This window comes from Dipodomys merriami, unplaced genomic scaffold (assembly GCF_024711535.1).
Source record: "Dipodomys merriami isolate MVZ:Mamm:240054 unplaced genomic scaffold, mDipMer1.0.p SCAF_25, whole genome shotgun sequence".
Taxonomy (NCBI): Eukaryota; Metazoa; Chordata; class Mammalia; order Rodentia; family Heteromyidae; genus Dipodomys; species Dipodomys merriami.
In genome coordinates, this window is record NW_027203937.1 from 13,619,601 (window position 1) to 13,638,520 (window position 18,920).

The window sequence follows — 18,920 nt, forward strand, 5'->3', positions numbered from 1 at the left end:
TTGGGCAACTTGTATTTCTCTAAAAATGCATCCATTTCTGCCCGATTTTCTTCCTTTAGAGAGTATAGCTTTTGAAAGTAGTCTGTTAGAATTGTTTGGATATCTTGGGTACGTGTGGTGATGTTTCCCGTGGCATCCCTAATCCTATTAATATGGGTTTCCTCTCTTCTTTTTTTAATTAATCTAGCCAATGGGCCATCAATTTTGTTTATTTTTTCAAAGAACCAGCTTTTTGTTTGGTTTATTTTGGTTATGGTTTTCTGATTTTCTAATTGGTTAATCTCTGCTTTTAATTTGGTTATCTGGCTTCTTCTAGTAGCTTTAGGTCCCATTTTTTCCTGTTTTTCTAGCTGTTTTAATTGCAACATGAGATTATTTACTTGGTCTGTCTCCATTCTCTTGATGTGGGCACTGAGGGCAATAAATTTGCCCCTCAGGACTGCTTTTGCTGTGTCCCACAAGTTTCTTTGTGAGGTGTTTTCATTTTCATTGAATTGTAGGAAATGCTTTATTTCTTCTCTGATCTCTTCTGTTATCCAGGCATTGTTAAGGAGTGTGCTGTTCAATTTCCATGTATTGGAGAAATTTCTGCGGTATGCTTTGTTATTGAGAGCTAGCTTGATTCCACTGTGGTCAGATAGGATACAGGGGATTATGTCGATCCCTTTGTATTTGCTTAAGTTCCTTGCATGAACTATGATATGGTCTATTTTGGAGAAAGTTCCGTGAGCTGCTGAGAAGAATGTGTACTGTGTTGTTTTAGGGTAAAATACTCGGTAGATGTCAGTTAATTCCGCTTGAAGTATGGCCTCTCTTAATTCGGTAGCTTCTTTGCCAATCCTCTGGTTGGTAGACCTGTCCTTTGGTGAGAGTGGTGTGTTAAAGTCTCCTAGTATTATCGTATTGGGATCTATTTTATTCTGTAAGTTTGAGAGCATTTGTTTGACATATCTGGGTGCACCAATATTTGGGGCATATAAGTTGATGATGGTTATATCCTCCTCTTGGATTGTTCCCTTTATTAATATGTAGTGTCCGTCCTTGTCTTTCTGTACTGATTTTAATGAAAAGTTTATTTTGTCAGATATCAGGATAGCTACACCTGCTTTCTTACTGGGGGCATTTGATTGGTAGATCCTTTTCCACCCCTTCACTCTGAGTTTGTTTGTATGTTTGGCTGAGAGGTGGGTCTCCTGAAGGCAACAGATGGATGGGTCTTGTTTTCTTATCCCGTCCTCAGTTCGTTTTCTTTTAATTGGCGAATTCAGCCCATTTATATTAAGAGAAAGTATAGAGAGATGCATTGTTGTCCCTGCCATTCTGTTTTCCTAAGTTTTTCTTTTTTCCTTTCCTCCTGTGCTTGCTCAGTTAGACTTTGAGTAACGCCTGTTTGGGGCAGGCCCCAGTTCCTGGCTGCTTTCTTCAGGTTGTGTCCCCCCTCTTAGAATTCTTTGTAATGCTGGCTTAATGTTTATGTATTCATTTAGTTTTTCTTTGCTATTAAAAGTTTTCAGTTCTCCATCAAATGTGAATGCTAGCTTTGCCGGGTAGATCAGTCTGGGTTGGCAGTTATTGGCTCTCAGGGCTCGTATGGTGCTTTCCCAGGCTTTTCTTGCATTCATTGTTTGTGTGGAGAGATCTGCAGTAATCCTTAATTTTTTCCCATTGTAGTATAGCTCCTTCTTCATTTTTGCTGCATGCAGGATTGTTTCCTTATTATTCAGATCTATCATTTTTACTATAATGTGTCTAGAAGTGTTTCTCCCGGGGTCTTGCTTGTTGGGTGTTCGATAAGCTTTTGTGATGTAGTTAAGATGGTCGTTTTTGAGGTGGGGAAAATTTTCATTGATTATCTTGTTAAATAGGTGTTGCATTCCCTTGCTCTGGAATTCCTCACCTTCGTCCACTCCAATTATGCGAAGGTTAAATTTTTTAGCATTATCTGCTTGCTCTTGAATATCCCTTTGGTTTAATTTGAGTGTTTTTTCCATATCTGTCACTTTTTGGTCCAGTTGGTGTATTCTGTCTTCTGTATCTGACACCCTACCTTCCATTTCATTCACTCTGTTGACAGTGGCTTCTATTGTGGTTTGCATGGAGGAAATGGATCCCTTTATGGATTCAATGTTGGTTCTCAGAGTACTGATCTCACCTCTCAATGAGGTATGCATTACCTCTAATTTGGCATTTATCTCACTTCTTACTGAGGTTTGTGCAGCTTCTATTTTTGCATGCATCTCTTGTTTGATACCCTGTATCTCTTTGGATAGTTCATCCTTGTGCTCTTTCAATTTCTGATCAATTTCTCGCTTTATTTCTTGAGTCATTGCCTCCAGCAACCCTTGGAAGTAGCCTTTGTCTTCCATTCCTGCTTTGCTCCCACTGGGGCTCTCCCCTGTGTGGCTGCTGGCTTTTGAGGTGGGCTTGCTGTCCTGGGTGGTAGTAAACCTTGTGATTTTTCTCTGTGATTTTCGCATGGAGGTTCAGGAGACTGCTCTTCAATTTTGTTTTGGTGTGTCTGTCTTTGCTTGGTTGCTGATTCTGTATTGGTAGAGAGAGTCTGTGCCTGATCTGGGTTCTGTTGGGAGCCTATTTCCAGCTGCTATTCTGACTTAGGATTCTCAGCTCTCTGCTGTAGATTGCTGGCAGTTCCCGCCTTTGGAAGGGTTGAGCAGCCTAGACTGCTTGTGTTTGCTCCTACGGGTGCTCTTGTGAAGAACAGATGCTCTGGATGCACTCTCCCAAATGCTGGAGTCTGCTATGAGCTCCTGATGTGTTTTTGTTTATTTGTTTTGGGCTGGTTGTGGGCTTGAACTCTAGGTTTGGGTGCTGTCCCTCAGCTTTTCAGCTCAAGGCTGGCACCCAACCGTTTGAGCCACAGCACCACTTCTGACCCTTTTTGCTTTTGTGATGCTGAGGAATCAGATCCAGGGCCTCATACATCCAAGACTATCACTCTATTGCTGAGCCGCCTTAACAGTCTGAGCTCCTGCTTACTATCAGGTGCTGGCAGCCTGTGTTGCCCAATTCTCAGTCTAGGGTATATGGGTGGAGTTTTGGTGGGGTTTGGGCTTCTCTTGTCCTGGGCCTCCAGGTCTTTTGTTGTCACAGGCGTGCTTCCCGGGGGAGTGTTGTTTCCTGGTTTTCTCCCCTCTGTTGAGGCGTATGCTCAGCTTTTTACTTCAATTGGGAGGAGTTGGTTGTGTTGTTCAGGCGCCGGATCCCCGGGCCTGGTTCCGGCCCCAGCCTGGAGCGCGCTTGTTAGGCCTGTGCTGATGTGTATACCACCTAGGTTATGCAGCCTGGAGCGCACTCATTAGGCCTGTGCTGATGTGTATACCACCTAGGTTATGCAGCCTGGGGGACACAGTTCGAATTTCTTCTACTGTTGGTAGTCTTGACCCAGGGGCGCTGTTCCTGGCTTGGGCATTTAAGCTCCCTTCCAGGGGTGCTCTTGCTCTAGCCTGGCCAGCTGAGTGTGCTCCACGGGCTGGTGGAGCTCTCAAACAGTTCCCAGTTTTAGTGGGTCCTGTGGTCCGGGTGCTGGGGTAGGGAGTCTAGGTCAGGGTCTGGGGATTCCCTCCAGCTCTGGTCTCCCTTGAGGGATACACTTCCCCTGTGGGGTACTCACCCTGGAGCTGGTTGTTTCTGTGTGGTGTAGGTCGTCAGTTGTTGTTGCAATCCGGGCTGGGTTGGGCGGTGGTGGCTCTGTGTGATTCTTTTCTGTCTCTGCCTCTGTCGAAGCTGTCGGGTCAAGAGTGTCCACGCTCAGGCAGCTTCTTCTCGGTACCTCTGGGGCCCGAGTGACCCCGCCGGGTCGTTGCGATCGTGATCGGGCGGGCAGGTGGTTTGCAGACAGGACCCTTTGTTGCACTGCTGGCGCCGAGCGGCTTTGGCGGGATGGAACCTCTCTGCTCGGGTGGAGAGTGCTGGATCGTTGCGATCGCGGTCAGGCGGGCCGGGTGGTCTGCTGGCAGGTCCTTTTGTCACTCTGCTGATGCCGAGCGGCTTTGGCGGGATGGAGCCTCTCTGCTCGGGTGGAGAGTGAGGGGTGGGGGTGGGATCCTCGTGGAGACTCCCGGCTGGTAGGTTTCTCTGTTCCTGGCGATCTGCTGTTCTGCAAACCAGTACCTGATGTTCTGAAAGCGGCCCCCTGTGTCTCTGCTGTGTCTCTGGGGCTCCCCCAGCCCCCGCCGGGGCCGGCTGGCCGGCGGCTTGGCGCACTGCCGCGCGGCCAGTAAAGGTTGGGGGAGGGGTCTTCGCTTTTCTCTGTTTTGAAATTCTTCTTTTTCTCTCTTTCTTTTTTTGTTATTCTCCGCCTCTGGTTTTTCTCTGAGTGTTCGTCTTTTTGTTGTTGTAGGTCTCTTGGGGAGATTAAGCGTAGGAACTCGAACTCTCTTTTTGGTTGGAGAGAGCTGTGGCGTTTCCCTACTGCCCCGTCGCCATCTTGGTCCCCCCCTCCAATCCCATTTGTTGATTCTCCAATTTGCTGAGCCTCTGGGACTCAGAAAGTCCCTGCTTTACACCATTAAGTTCTAATGTTTCTCCTACTCTTTCCTGTAGTAAATTCAAAGTTTCAGGTCTAATGTTGGTCTTTGATCCTTTTTTTTTTTTTTTTTTTTGGTGGGGGAGTGTTGGTCACAGGGCTTGAACTTTAAGCCTGGTCTCTGTCCCTCAGCTCTTCAGCTCAAGGCTAGTGCTCTATCACTTGAGCTACAGTACCACTTCCTATAAGAGTCTCACAGGGTTTCCTGCCCAGGTTGGCTTTGAACTGTGATCCTCAGATCTCAGCCTGTTGAGTAGCTAGGATTACAGGTGTGAGCCACTGGTGCCCAGATAATCCATTTTGAGTTGATATTAGTGCAAGGTGCCAGACAAGGGTCCAGTTTTCCCAAAACCATTTGTTGAGGAGGCTGTCTTTATTCCAATGTAAAGTTTTGGCTTCCTTGTCAAGTACCAGATGGCTGTAAGTAATGAATTTTATTTCTGGATTTTCTAATAGTCTCCTGGTCTTCAGGCCTATTGGTGTGCCAATACCAAGTTGTTTTTGTTATAGCTCTCTGGTAAAGTTTTAGGTATGTAATTGTAATACTTTCAGAATTGCTTTTTTTTTAAAACTAGATTTTCTTTGCCTATTTGGGGCCTTTTGTGGTTGCATATGAACTTTTTTTGATGGTTTTCCTTATTGGTCAAGAATGACATTGAGATTTTGATGGGTATTACATTGAATTTGTAGGTTGCCTGTGGCAGTGTGGCCATTTTCACTATATTAATTCTGCTGATCCTTAAACATGGGAGGGAGGTCATTCACTTCCTGGTGTCTTCTCTGATTTTTTTTTCTTTTTCTTTTAGCATCTTGCCATTGCTAGCAAAGCACTCTACCCCTTGAGGCATGCCCCAGTCCATTTTGCTTTAATTACTTTTTTGGGGGAGGAGGGGTCCGGTTGTGGGGCCTGAACTCTGGGCCTGGGCGCTGTCCCTCAGCTCTTCAGCTCAAGGCTAGCACTCTACCACTTGAGCCACAGCGCCACTTCTGGCTTTTTTCTTTTTGCTTATGTGGTGCTGAGGAATCAAACCCAGGGTCTCAGGCATGCAAGGCAAGCACTCTAACACTGAGCCACCTTCCCAGCCCCGCTTTAATTACATTTTAAATAGAGTCTCCACAGTTCTTCTTTTTATGCTTTCTGCATAACTGGGATGACAGGCTCATGCCACCATGTTCAGATTTTTTTTTTATTGGTTGAGATGGGGTCTTGCGAACTTTTAGCCTAGTCTAGCTTAAACTATAATCTTTCTGATCTTTGCCTGCCAAAGTGCTAGGATTACATGTGGAGGTATTGTCATCTACTTGGTGTCATTTTTATCTCTGTTCCACTTTCTGTATAATGGATCTTATTTTTTTTCCTCTAAAGGTGATACTAAGTTTTCTTCTTTATAATATGCTTTGGTGGAGTTTTCTTCATGTTTCTTAGGCTTAGAGTTTGTTGTGCTTCTTGGATCATCGCATTTTGGAAAATTTTTAGCTATTCTTTAAATATTGTTCTGGTTTCATGGCCCTTCTTATTGTAATCACATATACATTTAGGTCCTGAACTTTTCCTTCAGTGTTTTGTTTCTTGTAGGTTTTTTTTTCCCTTTGTGGTTCATTTTGGGTGGTAACTCTTGCTTTGTGTTTGAGTTTACACTTTTCTTCTGCAGTGTCTAATCTGATGTTTACATCTCATTCAATGTATTTTTTATTTCAGATAAAGTTTTCTTTTTCTTTTTTCTCTTTTTTGAGTTAAGATCAATGTTGAGGTCTGCAAGGTGGCTCAGTGATAAAGTGCTTACCTTGTATGCCTGAGGCCCTGGGTTCAATTCCTCAGTACCACATAAGCAGAAAAAGCTGAAAGTGGTGCTATGGCTCAACTGGTAGAGCGCTAGCCTTGAGCTGAAAAGCTGAGGGACAGCCCCCCAGGCCCAGAGTTCAAGTCCCAGGACCAGCCAAAAAAAAAAAAAAATCAATGTTGAGATTTATTTAGGCTAGATGTAGATCTATGTAGGCTATGTAAGCTACATGTGTTTTTCCTGTCTCTGTGTCCAAGTGCTACTATTAGACACATGTACAATCAGGCCAGACTCAGCTGAGCTTTTTAATCCTTAGAAATTCAAGTTTTTAGTGTTTTTGTTTTGTTTTGTTTTTCCCCAGAGCTGTGGACCGCACTCAGGGTCTTATACTTGCCAGGCAAGTGCTCTTCCACTTGAGCTAAATCTCCAACCCCCAATTTTTTCTTCTCTGTTGTGTCTATTTATTTGTGTGATTTCTAAGTTTGTATTCATTTATTTTAAAGACAGTATTACTATGTAATAGCCCAGGTTGGCATTGAACTTCTGATCTTCCTGCCTTAGAGTCCTCAATGCTGTGATGACAGGTGTATATCTCCATGCCCAACATTATTTAGCTTGTAATTAGCATATAAGGAACATGCATATTTCAGAAATTGCTTATATTTGGATATCCAGATTTAAACATAGGAACATATAAAAAAGTGTGTGTGTGTGTGTGTGTGTGTGTGTGTGTGTGTGTGTGTGTGTGTGTGTGTGTGTGTGTGTGTGTGTGTGTGTGTGTGTGTGTGTGTGTATAGAGAGAAAGAGAGAGGGAGGGAGAATGAGAATGGAAGTTTGAACTCAGGGTGCTACTTGGGTGCTATGCCTTTTTTTCCCTCAAGACTTGTGCTCTATCACTTGAGCCATAGCTTCAGCTTTTTGCTGGTTAATTAGACTTATGCATCTCATGGACTTTTATGGTCTGGATTTAAATGGTGATCCTTAACTCTTAACCTCCTTAGTAGCTAACTTAGCTAACTTAGATAACTTTTAAACTTTTAATATACTATGAAAGCTGTCATCAAGGCCAGGTGCCAGTGGCTTACGCCTATAATCCTAGCTACTTAGGAAGCTGAGATCTGAGGATCATGGTTCAAAGCCAGCCTGGGCAGGATAAGTCCATGAGACTGTTACTCCAATAAACCACCAGAAAAGTGGAAGTGGCTCAAGTGGTAGAGCGCTTGCCTTGAGCTGAAGAGCTGAGGGACAGTGCCCAGGCCCAGGGTTCAAGCCCCACGACTGACAAAAAAAATAAAGCTGTCATCAAGTTTTCTATACTATCAACATTAAATTACAGTTGCTTTGTAGCATAAATCAAATGGTTTCAAGTAAGCCTATAATATAACTGAGAAACACCTTTCTTTATCATACATGCAAATTAGTTCTTCATATATAGGTCTGTGCTGTAAGTTCTAGGTTACCAAGTTCTGAAAGTCACTACTCAAAGGCTTATAGTATAGTCCTAAGAGATGAGAAACCAGGACAAGTTTTCTTTTATATGCTAGTACTAGGGCTTGAACTCAGGACTTCAAACTCCTGATTGGCCTTTTCGATCACATCTTTTGCTTTACCAGTTGAGCAACACTTCTAGTTCTGACTTTTTGTTTGTTAAGTGGAGATAAGAGTCTTCAGGGCTGGGTGTTGATGGCTCATGCCTGTAATCCTAGCTACTCTGGAGGCTGAGATCTGAGGATCACAGTTCAAAGCCAGCCTGGGCAGGACAATCTGTAAGACTCTTACATCCAATTAACCACCAGAAAACCGGAAGTGGTGCTATGGCTCAAATGGTAGAATGCAACCCTTGAGCTTAAGAGTTCAGGGATAGTGCCCAGGCCCAGACTTCAAGCTCCTCCCCTACCCCCCCCCCCCAACCCCCGCCAAAAAAAGAGAAAAGTCTTAAGGGATGGCATCAAACCTCAATTGTTATATTTTGGCCTCCTGATTAGCTTCAGGATTACAGGCAAGGCCTATGTGTAAATAAGTTAGGGGAAAAAAAATACAGCCATTCTTCCCCTGAAAGAAGCAGTCACCAGTTCCACCTGAATTCATTTTATCAGTCTCTTGTACTCAGGTAGGAGCTTTTCCAGAAAGAGAGTTTATCAAGATAGAGAAAGCCATTTTCAGAGAAGCTTATTTTAAACTTGATGGTGAAATGACCCTTTCACATGGTGGACAGTGAATTGATATGTTTTCATTTAGTAAACACTTGACATTTCCACTCCCAGCAGTCTATCCTGGGTGAGATGCGAGGACTACAGTTCTGTTGTCAAGGCAAGTGCTATAGTTCTATTGTCAAGAGTGAATATTAGCTTTTGGGAGTCACTCAGTGCTTCCACAAGCCATATGTCTACGTATGTGAAAAAGTCTTTTCCTTAGTGAAAACAACGTGGTCTTTCTGATTAAGACCTGGAATAGAATCACCTATGATTGGGTTAATATCTCCTGGCTTCATCCTGGTTTTTGGCTTCCTTCCTTATTATCTGTTGGCCATGCTTTTGCATTATGAGCTTCTAGAATCTTCTTCTAAACTATTTTCTTTCCATTGCAGCTTTTATAATCTATCTGTAGGACTGATCCATTTCCCATGGCCTTGATATTCCACGTGCATTTCTAAGTAAGCTTTTTTAGTTCTTCCTGGGTGGCATTAGGATTGACTCCCATAGCATTATATTAAGGAGATTCTTGTATCACTTTTTATAGTGGGTAAGTTGACTCGGCCAGAGAGGGAGCAGGAAGGAGTATATAGCTGTGTGTGATTTGGGAAGCTACTGCTCCTCCTCCTCTCACCAAGCATTCTAGAAAGTTCTGCTTCCTGGTAGTTTTTAACTAGATGTTAGTCATTGTGCATTTTACTTTATTTAATATACTGACCATTGTTTTATTCCTGTAAATATTCTTGGGCCTCATTCTGGGATGCAGTTTGCTCAGGTCATAATTTTAAGCTTTGTCAAGCAGAACAAAAGTATTTAATCTAGAATTTATTTTTCTGTACTATTGAAACAAAACTCATCTGAATAAACTATTATATGTCCAACTGAGCTCTGGAGATTGTTCATCCCTGTGGGTGGTTCTATTCCAGGTGTTAGTTTCCTCATAGATCAGAATTCAGCTGAGGTCCAAGTATAACTTGCTGCCAGTTTTCTAAACTTTATCTTTCTATGTACTTCTCTTCTTTCTGATGCTTTGCCATAAGAATTCTAGCCAGATTGGCCTCTCTACACTCCTGGCTTTGTCTTCTCAAGTCAAGAAGACCTGCAGTCTGGTAGTTCTCTAAACATTAAACTGGTATAATTACAGAGTTTACCTTACTAATTCTCATCTCTCAGGAATCACGTCTTTCATTATATAATGTCCAAAGTCTGGAATATTGTTGCTTTATATATGTTCATGCACCACGTAATTGTTAAGCCCCACAATGGACTACATTGTTATTGTATCCCATAAGTTTACAGTGGAGCTGAGAAACTTCTGTTAGTGAGCTGTACCCATCATGATGTCAGCACAGTTCATTACTCTTGTGTTTGTGATGATGCTGGTTTGCACTGCCTACTTTACTGCCAATCAATATAGCACATGTTGCTGATCACCGATGATTCATATCTATAATCTTAGCTACTCAGGAGGCTGAGATCTGAAGATCAGGGTTCAATAGCAAGTTTGTGAGACTCTTACTGCCAGCCAACAACCAAAAACCTGGAAATAGAGCTGTGGCTCAAGTGGTATTCTTGAGTGAAAAAGCACCCAGCACCCAGCACTGAGTCAAAAAAAAAGAATTTATGGCACATGCAATTTGTGCAGTGTATATATCCGCTGATAGCAGTAAGAAACAAATAGGTTACTCATTTATCTATTTGTTGTACTTTGTAATCATTATTTTAGAGCATACTCCTGCTTATTAAAAATAGTTTGTCATGGTATGCTCATTCATTTTGTGTTACCTGTGTCTCTTGATTACATCCAGCAACTTCAAGTTGTTAATCTGACCATCTAGATTTCTTTTATTTTTATTTTATTTTTTTTTTTGTTGGTTGTGGGGCTTGAACTCTGGGCCTGGGTGCTGTCCCTCAGCTCTTCAGCTCAAGGCGAGCGCTCTACCACTTGAGCTACAGCGCCACTTCCAGTTTTCTGGTGGTTTATTGGAGATAGGAGTCTCACGGCTACAGCGCCACTTCCAGTTTTCTGGTGGTTTATTGGAGATAGGAGTCTCACGGCTCTCCTGCCCGGGCTGGCTTTGAACCGCGATCCTCAGATCTCAGCCTCCTGAGTAGCTAGGATTACAGGCGTGAGCCACCAGCGCCCGGCTGATTTCTTTTATTTTTTATTGTAAAAATAGTGTACAGCTGGGCATTGGTGGCTCACACCTGTAATCCTAGCTACTCAGGAGGCTGAGATCTTAGGATCGCAATTCAAGGACAGCCAGGGCAGGAAAGTCCGTGAGACTCTTCTCTCCAATAAACCACTCAGAAAACCGGAAGTGGTGCTGTGGCTCAAGTGGTAGAGTGCTAACCTTGAGCTGAAGAGCTGAGGGACAGCACCCAGGCCCAGAGTTCAAGCCCCATGACTGACAACAACAAAACAAACAAACAAACAAAACTAAGCACACAGGTGGGTAAGTAATTAAGTCAGGATCAAACCCCTCACCTCTCCCAGCCCCAGTGTAGCAGATTCCCTTTCTCTTCCCTGAACCTCTAAGGAATGTGTGATATATTTCCAACATTCCAAAAAGTCCAGTAGAAAATATGTTATACTTATCTGTATTTAGGTTGTACAGGCAGTTAAAACACCAGATTTCTTTGCTTCTGCTTGAAATTTCATCAGTGCAGGCCATGCTCATTATCTCATGTTGATCAGAAATTCCTTGGTGATTCTCCTGGTAGACTTCAAAGGTTATGCATGAGTCAGTGTGATGTAATGGATAAAACCTTAGGAAGAAGACCCAGCAGTATATATGGCTTACTTTATGCTAGCAATTTCATGCTTAAATCATCTTATGAAGAAAATCTTTCTCTCTTATGAAGAAAATCTTTCCCTCTGGTGAAAAGGTGCAATTCATAATTACCAAGAAGTCTGAATCATCTACTCTTAATGTAGTAATTCTACTTGTAAATTGTCCATAAAGCCTTTCTTACATAGATACCACACAATTTATGAGTTTTAACCACGAAGTTGGCTTGTTTGGTTGGTTTCAATTCTGTTGTAGAACCGTTTGAGAACTACTTATGAACATTGTCTGTATATCATTCATCTCTCTTCTCTGTCTCCTTGCTATTACCACATGGGTTGGCATTGCCTGTTGGGGAACATTTATCATATATTGTATAAATGAACAAAGGGCTTTCTGGGCTCAGTGGCATTACTGTTGGTGTTCTGAGCCCACAGAGAGGTAAAGATATGCCTATGTCTTCAAGGTGCTCACAAATCCCATGCTTTTGGCCTTGCTTATATTGCTTTTAACATTCCAGCCAATGTATTGTATCCATTACCTTCATTTTTTCATTAGTCTGGACAACTCTGAAGGAAATAGGTATTAACTCCACTTAACAAATGAGAAAATTCAGGTGCCAGGAAATCAAGTTACTTATACAAGACCACCTTCAAATTGGGTTACATTTCACAATTTGCTTTGAGACCTCTGTCATCCTAAGCATGTACTGTTAACCACATGACACTAGTCTGAAATTCACAGACCTGGTGCTAGCTTTATCTTTGTCTTCAGTTACTTTGAAAACCGAACTTGGTTCACTTTGCTAGATGTTATTTCTAAAATAGTAGTGATATTTAGCCTATTTTAATTTTAATAATCAGATTATTTATTTACTGACTTTTAAAAAATCCAAATGGCCAATAAACTTTATCCATTAGAAAAATGTAAATTAAAACTATATAGATATTACTTCATGCCGCCAAAATTGTTAAAATTTGAAAGAACAGTAATACTAATGGTTGGTGAAGATGTGGAACAAAAGAATATCCCAACTCCCCACATTTCAAAACTCTCTAACAGCTATGAAGTTGAATATGCTTTATCACCTAGCACTTCTACAACTAAAAGACTTGTATGTTGCCCTCAAAACATGTGCATGGTAGCCAAGTGTTGAATCAATAGCAATTGTTGATTACAGCATATTAATATGATAAATATTATACAGTGCTAAAATGAAAGCACTATGTATATATGAGAAGGGGAGAGGAGGGAATATATAGATATATAAATATACACACACATACACACATATATATTGTGAAGGAGGACAGACATAGTTGAAAATATACATATAAATCAAGTTCATGTTAAGGAAAAACTAATTTGTCATTTTGAAAGCTAAGGTAACATTATCTAAGTTGAGAATAGGGATTTTGGTGATGGACAGAAGTTGTTGGAGCCTCAGGGAGAGCTAGTAATATTCTATTTCCTTGTCTGAAAGTTAGTTATATGAGTGTGTTGACTGAAAATTCATTTTTTGTTGTTGTTGGCCATGGAGCTTGAACCTGGGGCCTGGGTGCTGTCCCTGAGCTTTTTCTCAAGGCTAGCTCTCTACCACTTTGAGCCATAGTGCTACTTCAGTTTTCGGTGGTTAGTTGGAGATAAAGAGTCTCACGGACTTTCCAGCCCAGGCTGGCTTTGAACTGCCATCCTCAAATCTCAGCCTCCTAAATAGCTAAGATTACCGGTATGCAACACCAGTGCCTGGCTTGGTATACTTTTCTAAATGTGCTATACTTAAATAATATTACTTAAAATATGAAGGATGGAAGCTTTTGGCATATCTCCTATTGGTATTTTTTTTTTCATTTGAGAATTGGAAACCTGAAAAAAAGGGAAATGACAATTAAATCTAAGAAGTTTTTCATATACTCTAACTTGAAGATTATGCAGTGATAATGGCTAGGCATGTTGGTTCATGCCTGTAATACCAGCTATTCAGAAAGAGGAGGTAGAAGGAGGCCCACCTGTACAAAAGCTTGAGATCCTTTCTGAAAACAAAGTAAAGCAAAATAGATTGGGGGTAAGATATAAATGGTACTGTCCTAGCTCTACTAACCACCCCCTCTCCCCCCAAAAAAAAGATTATGCAATGTACTTTAGTACTGTGGTCTCTGAGGAGCCTAAGGACCAGGAAGCAGTGAAACATCCATTTCGGTAGCCCTTTCTGTTCTTTAGAGATACTAGGACTCTGTCATCTGCACTTATATCCCTAAGAGATGGTGGTGGCAGTATGCAGAGGACCATAAACTGAAGGAAGAAAAATCATCATGCCTTTTCCTCTCTTTTACCCTCCTCTGTCTCCCTCCTTTTTATTATGAATTGTTAAGAATAATGGATCTCATTATGAGATGTGCATGCATGTACTTCGATCATAGCCACCCCCTCATTACCCTCTTTTGTCTTCCTTTCCCTTCCTGTAGGTCTCCTTCCTCTTCCCAGATACTTCCCCTATACTCAGGACCTGGGCATTCATTGCCCCTTAGCTTTTTCTCTCCTATTTTTTGTTTTCCCAGTGGTAGCCATTCTGATTGGAGTGAGGTGAAATCTCATTGTTATTTTTATTTGCATTTCTATGGTGGCTAAAGATGTTGTATATTTTTTAATGTATTTATTGGCCATTTGTACATCTTTTTGAGCCTATCTGTTAACTCATTTTTCACTTTCTGATTGAATTATTTATTCTTTTAATGTTTAATTTTTTTGGTTCTTTTTGGATATATTCTGGATATTAATCTAGAATGAATAGCTGGCAGTTTCTTTTCCCCTTTCTGTAGGCTGTCTCTTCACTATGGTAATTGTTCTCTAGTTTATATAGAAGCTTGATAATTTGATTGTAATTCCATTTATCAATTCTTTCTTGGAATTAGAATACTGGAATAAAACAAAACAGTGTTCAAGAAATTACTTGGTATTTGGTCATATGTATATGAAGTCAGATTTAAATATGAGTCCTTGTGACACCATGTTCTTACAACAATATGAAGGTGGCTTGGAGGAGATCCCCTAGGGACAATTTGCTGTGAGAGAAGTAGAGGCTGAAAGACATTCTGAATGAGAAGAGCTCCATCTTGCATTTTTCTCATGCTCCTTAATTGCATGTGCAGCCTCATTTGTCCTCTTCTCTAGAGGTTCGCATTGCTGCTGTAGAAGCTCTCTGTATGCTGGCCCAGTCTTCACCCTCTTTTGCTGAAAAGTGCCTTGATTTCCTGGTCGATATGTTTAATGATGAAATTGAGGAAGTACGTCTGCAGTCCATACATACCATGAGGAAAATCTCTAACAATATCACTCTTCGAGAGGATCAGCTTGACACTGTACTGGCTGTTTTAGAGGTAAGCATTTCGTTTGTTGCTCATTTCTCATCAGATACCTATTGAGGTTTCTCCTTTTTAAAAACCAGGCATTGGTTCTGAAGGTGAGCTTAATACAGAAGGAATTAGGCATCTAAATTGCTAGGATGAGTTTGTGGGAGTGTGAGGTAGAGGAACATTCCAGGCAGAAAGGGAGTAGATATAGAATATCTTTGGTGGATAGGAACATGGCACAGTTGAAGGACCAAAAGAGAGCTGAGTGGCTGGAAGAAAGAATAATACATATATGGTATGAGATTAGATTGGTAGGGGAAGTGGAACCAGCTCATACAGAGCTTGACTGTCATCTTGTCTTTTTTTTTTGGGTCCGGTCGTGGGACCTGAACTCTGGGCTAGGCGCTGTCCCTCAGCTCTTCAGCTCAAGGCTAGCGCTCTAGCACTTGAGATACAGCGCCACTTCCGGCTTTTTTCTTTTTGCTTATGTGGTGCTGAGGAATCGAACCCAGGGCCTCTTGCATGCAAGGCAACGCTCTACCACTGAGCCACCTTCCCAGCCCCTCATCTTGTCTTTTTTTAAACAAACAAATATATCTTAACTATATAATCCATACTGGCCTGGAACTCTTAGTATAGTCTAGGTTGATTTTGAACTTGTGTGCCTCCCCAAGTGCTGATGTTATAGATGTAAACCACCATGCAAAGTCTGAAAACTATCTCTAATTTCTCATGTTTTACTCTGCCTGTACTGGCTTCCATGTTGTTTTTAAACATGCTTCCACCTCATCCTGTTTGTGCTTGCTGTTCCTTTGATTGTCCCGTGTAAAGTACCTGACCTATCCCTACTCTTGCCTTGCTCATAGTCCTTCTGTAGTTTTAGTTTCTTTTGTAGATAAGGTCTTACACTTTTGCTTTGCTAGGCCAGTCTGGGACCACAATCTTTCTACTACTGTCTCCTGAGTAGTTGTGATTACAGGCATACATTTCCATGCTTACCAACCTGTCCTTTTTCAGAGTTGCGAGGAGACTCTTACTCCTTTGGCATTATGATTGAGCTCCAGACAGAAAGAAAAAGGAAGGTTTAAGATAAAGAGGCAAGCCTGGCACACCTAGCCTTTTCCTTTTCATTAAATTAGTAAGATGAGAGCTTGTCCAGGAATTTCAGCTAGCAAACTGTTGAGTACTTTCTCATGTGTCTATCCTAAATACAAAGGCGCCTAGGAAGAAGGGGTGGTAGATAGAGTCTAGGTTTGTTAATTAACAATCATTATTTTTAATCATTATCTTTTTCTTTTTGTAAGGATTCATCCAGAGATATTAGAGAAGCTCTTCATGAACTCTTATGCTGCACTAATGTTTCAACCAAAGAAGGCATTCATCTTGCACTGGTGGAACTGCTGAAGAATTTAAGCAAATACCCCACTGATAGGGACTCCATATGGAAGTAAGGACTTTCTACCCCATTTATTAAGTCCCTTTTGCCTTTAATTTAGAAACCTGATTCAACTTTACCAGACTCTCAGGAGTCTAATTCCTAAGATAAATATCATATTTTGTATTACTCATTTGTCCTTTCATCACCTAAAAAGTATGTACCTGCTGTGTACTGACTGTGTGCCCTGTGGTAGGTTCTAGGGGTATAGAAATGAGTCTGCTAGATGTCCTTTTATCTCCTGAACAATGTTAACCGCTGTTTGTCTATTTTGCAGTTTATATGAAGTATAACCATCATCACTGAGCTTAGAGGCAGGGCTCTTGTTCTATAGATGGAACTCACCATTATTCTCCCACCTAACTACCTCTAGCTTTACTGATTATAGTCAAGGTATTAAAATTCACTGTTTACAAACCTCTTTCTATTTGAAGAACTACTTGCCTATATTTAATATACAATGTCTTATGGTTCTCTGCTTATTTAAATGAGCTTATCTGACAAGATCATTCCATCTGTGTGTTGTTTATTGATTTTCAAGAAAATTAGTTACTAAAAGTAAAAACAAAACTGGGTGCTGGTAGCTAATGCCTATAATCCTAGCTACTCAGGAGGCTGAGATCAGATAGGATCGTAGTTCAAAACCAGCTGGCTGTGAGACTCTTTATCTACAGTTAATCACAGAAAAAGCCAGAAGCAGAGCTGTGGATTAGGTGATAAAGCACTAGCTTTGAGCAAAAGAAGCTTAGGGACATTGCCCAGTTCCAGCTTCAGGATTGGCACCAAAAAAAAAAAAATGTAGAAAAACTGTGAGCTGAATCAGGTTGGAAGACATACATTCTCTCTCTCCCTCTCCCTCCCTCTCTCCCCCTCCCTCTCTACCTACCTATCTAATATGTAAATAGATTTATCACATGACTCACATAGTAAACAAGAACTCTTCTACTATATTATATCTCCAGCCCCTGGAGAATATTAAAAACTAAAAATGACAGGAGAACCCAGCTTTATGTTTCATTTAACAATACATTTTTGATTTTTTTTTTTAAGGCAAGTTTTAACTTTTATGGACCTTGTGCTTGCTAGTCAAGTGATCTACCTCTTGCGCCATACCCTTAGCCCTGGGTCATACTTTAATTTCTAGTATTCTGTTTTGCCATTTGCTCATGTTTATGCAGTTGAGCTCAATTCAGCATGCCTTTATTGATCATCTTCAAGGAGTACTTGGTCATTTGAGGTGTGGTGATAGAGTAGGGAAACACCCTTGTTAGTAATTGCAGGTCTGCAAAGATACAGAAGAAATGATTAATTCTGGTTGATAAAAGGTATTGTTATGGAACGTATTGCAGAATATTTTCTTGTCTGAAAGTAAGATTTGTGGGGTGATTTTTTTGGTATTTCCTAGAATATCTATATAAGGCTATCTTGATTAAGTTATAGTGCTTAAAAGATTTTAGAATTACCTATTCTAATAATCACTTAATTTTTTTCACTTTAGTCCCACAAATTGTGTGTTTACTTAGAAATATTAATGAATATAACAAAAGAGTTAAAGGAATATTCAGAGTGATTTTTGTTTTGTTTTTATGCCCGTCCTGGGGCTTGAACTCAGGGGCTTGGGCACTGTCCCTGACCTTTTTTGCTCAGGTTTAGTGCTTTACTACTTAAGCCACAACTTCACTTCCAGCTTTTTGGCAATTATTTGGAGATAAAGAGTCTTATGGACTTTCATGATGGGCTGGCTTTGAACCAAGACACTCAGATTTCAGTCTCCTGAGTAGCTAGGATTATAGGCATGAGCCACCAGTACCCTACCAGAGTGATGTGTTTTTACAATGTTGCTAAAGATGGATACATAGATGAAAAATGTGAAGTTATTTGTTCTGCTTCTTTTCTATTTTTTTTTGGGGGGGGGGGGTCTGATCATGGCACCTGATCTCTGGGCCTGGGCGCTGTCCTTCAGCTTTTCAGCTCAAGGCGAGCACTCTACCACTTGAGCCACAGCGCCACTTCTGGCTTTTTTCTTTTTTGCTTATGTGGTGCTGAGGAATTAAACCCAGGGCCTTAGGCATGCAAGGCAAGTGCTCTACCACTGAGCCACCATCCCAGCCCTTCTTTTCTATTTTTTAAATCACTATGTAATATAAACTGACACTACTTGATTTATCACAATATTCAAATAGGAAACTGCCTGTAAATTGTTTGGACAGAGCTTACTGCATAATAAAAACTCAAAAAATCTTAAATAAAAAATCACTCTGTAGCTCAGGCTGGTCTGGAACTCATTATCTTCCTGCTTTAGTCTCCCCAGTTTTGGGTTTACAAGATGTCTCCCATCATGCCCTTGTTCGTATCTGATCATTTCAGCACACACTGAGCACTTGTTATTACCCAATAACTAACTATATTAAAGTGGTGTGGAGACTTAAAAATGGATCAACTCGCAGACTCAGCCCTCAAATAGGAGGAAGAAAAAGAAGTAAAGAATATATATATGAGAAGGTTGGACAAAGTAAGAAAAAAAACCAAAAACATATTAGTAAGGCAGAAAGTCTAGTTCAGTGAAACTGAGTGGGATAGAGATCTTCAAGGGGACCAGTTAGCAGCACTCAGGTTTCCCACCTGCGTTCCGAATAGAACAAAGGTGAAAAAGGAATGGCAACTGGAGGCCAAAGTGCAGCCTGTACAGTGTGCCCTGAAGCACAGTAACTGAAAGGACTGAGAGAGGCAGAGAATTTATAGTGGATTTCTTTCCACATGGAAGGGAAAACATGAGATTGAGAAAAAGTAGTTTCTAACTAGATCAAATGCTGTAGGTTGAGAGGTC

The 18,920-nt window shown here is 41.1% G+C and overlaps 1 protein-coding gene and 1 pseudogene across 3 annotated transcripts in view; one reads left to right on the plus strand and one right to left on the minus strand.

The window, feature by feature from the left end:
- Ints4 (integrator complex subunit 4) overlaps positions 1 to 18,920 on the plus strand; it is a 122,943-nt gene that overhangs the window by 51,257 nt on the left and 52,766 nt on the right. For all 3 annotated transcript variants that reach the window (XM_070034928.1, XM_070034929.1, XM_070034930.1), the window contains exons 11-12: positions 14,480 to 14,685; positions 15,963 to 16,105. In XM_070034928.1, coding sequence (XP_069891029.1) covers positions 14,480 to 14,685; positions 15,963 to 16,105 — 349 coding nt within the window. The remainder of the gene's footprint in view (positions 1 to 14,479; positions 14,686 to 15,962; positions 16,106 to 18,920) is intronic.
- Positions 8,412 to 8,974, minus strand: LOC138836536 (dnaJ homolog subfamily A member 1-like; annotated as a pseudogene).